The sequence below is a fragment of the Eimeria maxima genome, genomic scaffold, assembly GCF_000499605.1.
Source record: "Eimeria maxima Weybridge genomic scaffold, Emw_scaff1864, whole genome shotgun sequence".
Taxonomy (NCBI): Eukaryota; Apicomplexa; class Conoidasida; order Eucoccidiorida; family Eimeriidae; genus Eimeria; species Eimeria maxima.
The window spans coordinates 1-5,829 of record NW_013564768.1 but is presented as its reverse complement, the minus strand read 5'-3'; the positions used below and the strand labels follow the sequence as shown (position 1 = coordinate 5,829).

The window sequence follows — 5,829 nt, the reverse complement described above, 5'->3', positions numbered from 1 at the left end:
CGAATACGTACTTCGGTATCTGCATCAGTTCGCGGTTTAGCTGAAGCAAGAGCAGTAGCATTTGTGTTTGCGTCTTACCTGCCTGAAGGCGTCGCCAAAGCCCTACGGTCAACTGCACAACGAACTAGCAAGGTAGTGTAGCAGCTGATGCAGTTTTAGTTGCTTTGTGTATGTTTGCAAACGTCTGCTGGAACTAAGCACGGGAAGCGAGAAGCTGACAACAGTTTGAGCATGCTTTTGTGTGCTGTTACTGCAAGGCCGGTCTCGTTAGAGGAAGATCAACTTGTTTCGTGGAGGCTATCAGACTGTTGCGTAGTGTGCGTGGGCTTCATTCAGAGCAATGTTGCCAATTCAGCAGCTCCTTTGTAGCCATAGGTATTAAGTGCTTGGTTTGGTTTGACACGATTCTGCGGCGACCCGCCGAGAGACCCCAGCGAGTCTTCGCCGTTGTCAGTTATTTTCGTTGATATGCTGGAAGCATTTCAAAAACAGCCGACGCGAACCTGTTGCTGAGTGCGTGCTGATGTCATGGCGCAAGCAGAAACTCATTTGCAGACCAGCATCTGACATTCACCGGGTAAGAGTGGGCATCAGTTCGGAAGACGAGTAGAGGGTGTACGAGTTGCAGATGTTGTCGCGGTTGATGGTTATATTTCACCTCCGCTAGTTCTCTCTGTAGATTCGTTTTCCTAAGTATTTGGTGAACTCGTCTTCGTGACGCACTATGTATGGGCAACTGCGCAGTTGCCAATCCTTTCTTAGCAGATGTCTGAATTTTGATCCCGGCCTTACTTTTGCTGTTTCTGTACTTGTAATTCCGTAGTGTGGGAGATGCTAGGCGTCTATAGGCGTGATTTCAGATTGATTCGTTAGCCAGATATAAGACGTTAGCCGGCAGTGTCGTGTGTATTTTGTCTGACTTGCAGTTGAGGCTTGCTGGGGGGGTCACCTGTTTGGTGAGTGAATGTTCGTGAAGTGCGTTGGAGTGCGTTGGATTGGCATAATCAGAGTCCTGCTGATCTATTCAGGTTGTGCGGTTTTTTTGTGGCTTGCGCCTGCTTGCCCGAGGCGGCAAGCGGCATGCTTGGACTCGGCTGACGACATCCTGGAACACGACAATACCGTTTGAGGGGTTTGAGTATTGTAGTGCAGCCTAGTGTGAGGCTAATGTTCCTCAGGAGTGCATTCAAGTTGGTTGTTGGAATTTTAGTCACGCGGAATTTCTAAACTCGCTTCTGACGCCGCGTTGTGGAGGGATGTAAAGTGCCCATGAGCTGCAGAACGTGCCTATTTTGCTGTGTCTGCTCTTTCCAAAATTGCCAACCCCACAGCCCGAGGTGCGCTAGCGAGCAGTTGTTGATCCCTTGAATGTATGGCAAAATGCTGGATCTGTTATGTGGAGCTTGCAGAAGGTTGTAGCGCATGCGAATAAATACGAAGCAGCTCATATGTTTGTGGTTTCTTATCGACACGAGATATGCGTTGTTTAATACATCGGACAGGAGGTGGGCTTTGGTACTCGACAGCTGCGCAATAGCCAGTACAGTGCAAAGGTTTCGTTCGGCGTGGGAAAAGTGCACTTAAATGTGTTTTAAGCACAGCACTGGTGTTTGCGATCTAGCTCAGGGGCATTCACACCGCGAGCATACGTTGACGTCGAATGTTGTGTACTACTTCTAGCTGTGCGTTGAATGCACGCGGCGATGGGTTTCAAGATACAATTGCGCAGCTTGCCTTCGTGCCTGTGCGCTGCTGCGCTTAGGGTTGTGACTCCCACGACAGTTGTGCTATCCCTAGTGTTTGTTTGGTAGTTATGTTCAAGGTTGTGTTGGAGACGTTTTTGTGATAGTTGCAAACGGTTGCAGCTTAGGGGAGCTAAGCGCCACAGGTGTCTTCTTTCGATGCTTCTCTTCGGTGCTACATGTGCATTGCTGAGCGCATCGAACAGGAAGTGGGCTTTGATGTTGAAACGCTGCGTTAGCTTCTTCCCAATGTAGAAGAGTTGCTTTGTTTGTGGAAGTTGTCCTTGGATATGTGTTGCCGCCCGTAGTTGTGTTCGTGGTCTGGATGAGTTACTAGCGTGGGTCAAGAAGGACTTGGAGTAGAACGTTCGGTGCTGGATGACGCTGTGTCCGTAGACTTTGATGGGATGGGTTTAGGTTGTAACTTGCTGTGGATAGAGAATGTCGAAATGAATGACCTGACGTGCTCAGCTTGTGAGGGTTTAGGGGATCATGCTTTGCGTGTGCTGGGCACTTGTGTGTCTGATGTTCGGCGTCAGTAGTCGTGAAATCTTCATATTATTCTCAATGCCATGGATTATGGTCGATTTGGTCATCTTGTTCGCTGAAGCGTGTGCGTCTTTGGAAACGCAGACAAGCCAAATATGAAAACTAGTTGTTGGGAGGGTGGCATTTGACTAATTGCGACCAGTGTTTTTATAGAGGTGGATGTGTTGAAGTTGAGGTTAAATTTGTCATCCTGCGTTTATTGAGGGTTATTGAAGGAGGGGCAAAGGGGTGAAGTCAGTTAAGGCGGAGAAATCGCCCACAGAGAATGTGGATTACAGAATAAAGGGGTTGCGTGCTGCGTCCAAATGCACCAGTGTGTCATTGGGGTTATTCATAGACGTGGCAGGAGGCTCTCATGGGCTGCATATATGTGTGCACCTACTTTGCTGATTGCGGCTGTTTCGAGTTCTCTATTGCGGCTACTTAGGTTCGCTCGCAGTGAGGCTGCACGCCTAGAGGCCTTCTTGTAGTGTAATCGCACATTTTGCGGTATAGAATACAAATAGTCACGTCAGGTGGCTGTGTTAGTATTACCCAGGTATTCGCTCGAAGTTTTAGTCCGGGCTCTTATCGCTAGCCTCTGTCCACAAAGCGTGTTGGAGGCCGATAGGTGCTTGGCGAGAATGTGCAGCCGTAGTATGTCTGAAATATATTTTAGATGACAGTTTAAATTGCAAATAGAAAGCCGTGCTTCCGTCAGATAATGCGTACCAGCGTTTGTCTACATTGGTAATTGATTGTATTGATGGAGACGCAGCATCTATGGATGTTTCTGTAGTATGTACGTCGAGTCGCAATATGTATTTCCATTGTTCGATTTTCGAGTTTCTAGATATTCACGCAGACGCTGTATGGCAACTGTAGTTTTATATTGTCGCCTCCAATGCGATGGTTTGTGTGTGGTTTACCCCTATTGGCGGGTTATGGCAGGGCGATTTGGGGGGATCGAGGCATGCTAAATGTCGACACTGGTTGCGCGGGTGGCATTGGATTGGCTGTCGAGCAGTTTGTCTGTAGAGGTTGGTGTGATGGCGTCGATGCTGAATTGGATATTCTGCGTTTGTTGAGGGGAAGCATGGGTGAAGTCAGTTGGAGTAGAGCAACAATCGAGAGAGAATGCGCACTACAGATTGAATGGGTTGCGTTCTATGTTCAAATGAACCAGTGTGTCATTGGGGTTAGCGCTTTTTGGCGTGGGAAGGGGAGGTTGTGGTGCGCTGCATATATGTGTACACCAACCTTGCTGATCGTTGGCCATTTGAGTTGGCTATTGCTGCTGTTTAGGTTCGTAAAGATATTGTACAGCTGGAGGCGTTTCTGGTGTCGTGGTGTTTAGGGGTAAAAAGTAGTATGCTGAGTCACGCAGCTAGCGTACTTGCCTTGCTGCTTTTCTGACGGTGCAGTGTAAAGGTACCTTTTGCTGACCAAACGCGAGTATTGAGGTTACAAAATTGCTTAGTGCGCCAGTACACGGGTTTGACAGTGTTCGTTGGCATCGTATCCATATAAGAGAGAAGGTTGGGTAATCCATATAAGAGAGAAGGTTGGGTACTTTGGTAGATATACCTGCCAATCAGGCTGCCCGATGCACAACCTAATTCGCAGGTATATCCCCTGGGATTATCCTCCGTATGTGCTTGCAGGCCGTCCATTTAACATCGGTTCGTCACTACAGTTGCAGGGTCCGCAAAACGGCCTTTAGAGAGGAATGCCATGGCACTGAAGGCATGGCTATTTCTGCTATGATCCTGCTTATTGTACTCATTCTGAGGGTACTTGTTTGCGCCGGTACAACTCTTCGCAACCTTGGTGCTGTGCAGCCATTCCTCGTGTGTCGGTGTGCACGAGTGAATCGGACGAGTTTCGAAGATTCGCACGAAGGCATATTTGTGCTCGGGACAGCCTGAGGAGATTGCGCAGGGGTCGGTGGCGAACCTCCATGGAAATAACGCCGGTCGTGTCTCTCTAGGGGGTAGGTGGCGAGGTCCGGTTTGCAGTGAGCAGTAGCGCCTTCGGTGTGTTATTATGTCAATTCTTGTGTCAACTCTGGTGAAGCAAATAGATTGTTGTGTTTCTTTGTCGCTGGCACAGTGTAGAGACGGGCAAGGGTTTTGGACAGGCGCATTGTGCAACCCCGTTTGTATCGATTGATGCTCTTACGTGCTGCTAGTGATTGCATGCGCTTCGCCGCAGAGTATTGAATTGCAGTGATAACGAGATGGATGTGATTGTTTTATGGCCACTGTGCAGCTAGTTAGTTCCTCGACTGCGTTGACTTGTGGCGTAGCCCGAGTTCGTAATTAGTGAGACGCCTTCACTTGCGGAACTGCACATCGAAGTCTCGTTTTGTAAATAGGCAGGCCTACTCAAGTATTGTATTTTGCCGTTTGCAAACAGTGTCAACGCTTGGATTGATTGGACGGTCGTGGTAGACTGCGTGTGTCTAGTGTGCGGTTCTTCTTGGCGTAGAAGGCAGGTTTGCGTTGTCGCAGACGTGACGAAGGAGACTGGCAATTAAAGCAGCAGTACGACAACAAGGGGCTAGCGGCACCACTGAATACGCATGAACTGAACGGATCATTGCAATATGGCTTGGATGTCGGAGTAAATCTCCTAAATCAAACGAGCATGGGACCATTCAGGTAGTGCCGGGAACAGTACGTGCGTTGGCACATTTATGAACACTCGCGCGAAGCGGTTGATCTTGCTGGCTGTGGGAGAGCTAGCTGTACTCTCATCCTGAGCAGTTATTGTTGTCACTGGTGGTGTTTTGAGCTGGATGCGGGGATGAAAGGTCGGCGCGTCGTCGTTTTGCCGTTTCGAGTTCTTCCCACCCAATGCTGGAAATGTCTTTTGCTGTGCCTGGTGGCATTCGAACATTTCTCTATGGCTACGGTATATTTTAGAGGACGTGCGATCACGGTTTTGCTTTTTCCTGAGCTGTTATGGTGGCGAAAACTAGTTGCAATTGCTTAGCTCAGCAAGCGTCTCGCACAGGGAGTATGTTTTATGGCTGGTCGTTGTGGTTTGCAGCAAGATGGAATATCGTTTTATTTTTGCTGGAGGTAGAAACTCTAGTCATATTGTGCTTCCCTGGTTGCTCGCCTTTATAGCTAAGCCCGCGGATTTCAAAAGGACCGTGTTGCGAGGGTGCACTCACATGGGAAAATTGGGATTACTGCACATTTGTAGTGGTTTAGGGTTTGTGTCCTAGTTTCGTTGAAGCCATTTCTTGTGCGAAGGATCGCAGCCTTTGTGGTCCCCCGTTTTGATTCGTGGTCTGCATGTTTGAGTTGTGACCTGCTGTTTGATGCAGAAAGTACGCCAGGCGTGTGACTCTAGAGTTCATCGCATTCGCTGACATCGAGAATATCCACTTCTTTGAAGATGTCTACAAGCAAGCCGTTTAAGCGTTGGAGTATTTGGAGACGCATACTTGGATTCGCGTGCGTGGTTGAGGTGTGGTAGATGGGCTTTGGCTAATTTTTGCTACTGTTTCTGGCACCAAGAGTGATTTCATTTAGTGGCGAAACTCGCC

At 48.5% G+C, this 5,829-nt stretch overlaps 1 protein-coding gene across 1 annotated transcript; it reads left to right on the top strand.

The window, feature by feature from the left end:
- Positions 1-5,078: 5,078 nt before the first annotated feature.
- On the top strand, positions 5,079-5,701 carry EMWEY_00056040 (hypothetical protein; the record flags this gene model as incomplete). Its single annotated transcript, XM_013480374.1, has 3 exons — positions 5,079-5,186; positions 5,325-5,356; positions 5,608-5,701. The coding sequence occupies 3 exons, from the start codon at positions 5,079-5,081 to the stop codon at positions 5,699-5,701; spliced, it is 234 nt and encodes a 77-aa protein (XP_013335828.1).
- Positions 5,702-5,829: the final 128 nt, after the last annotated feature.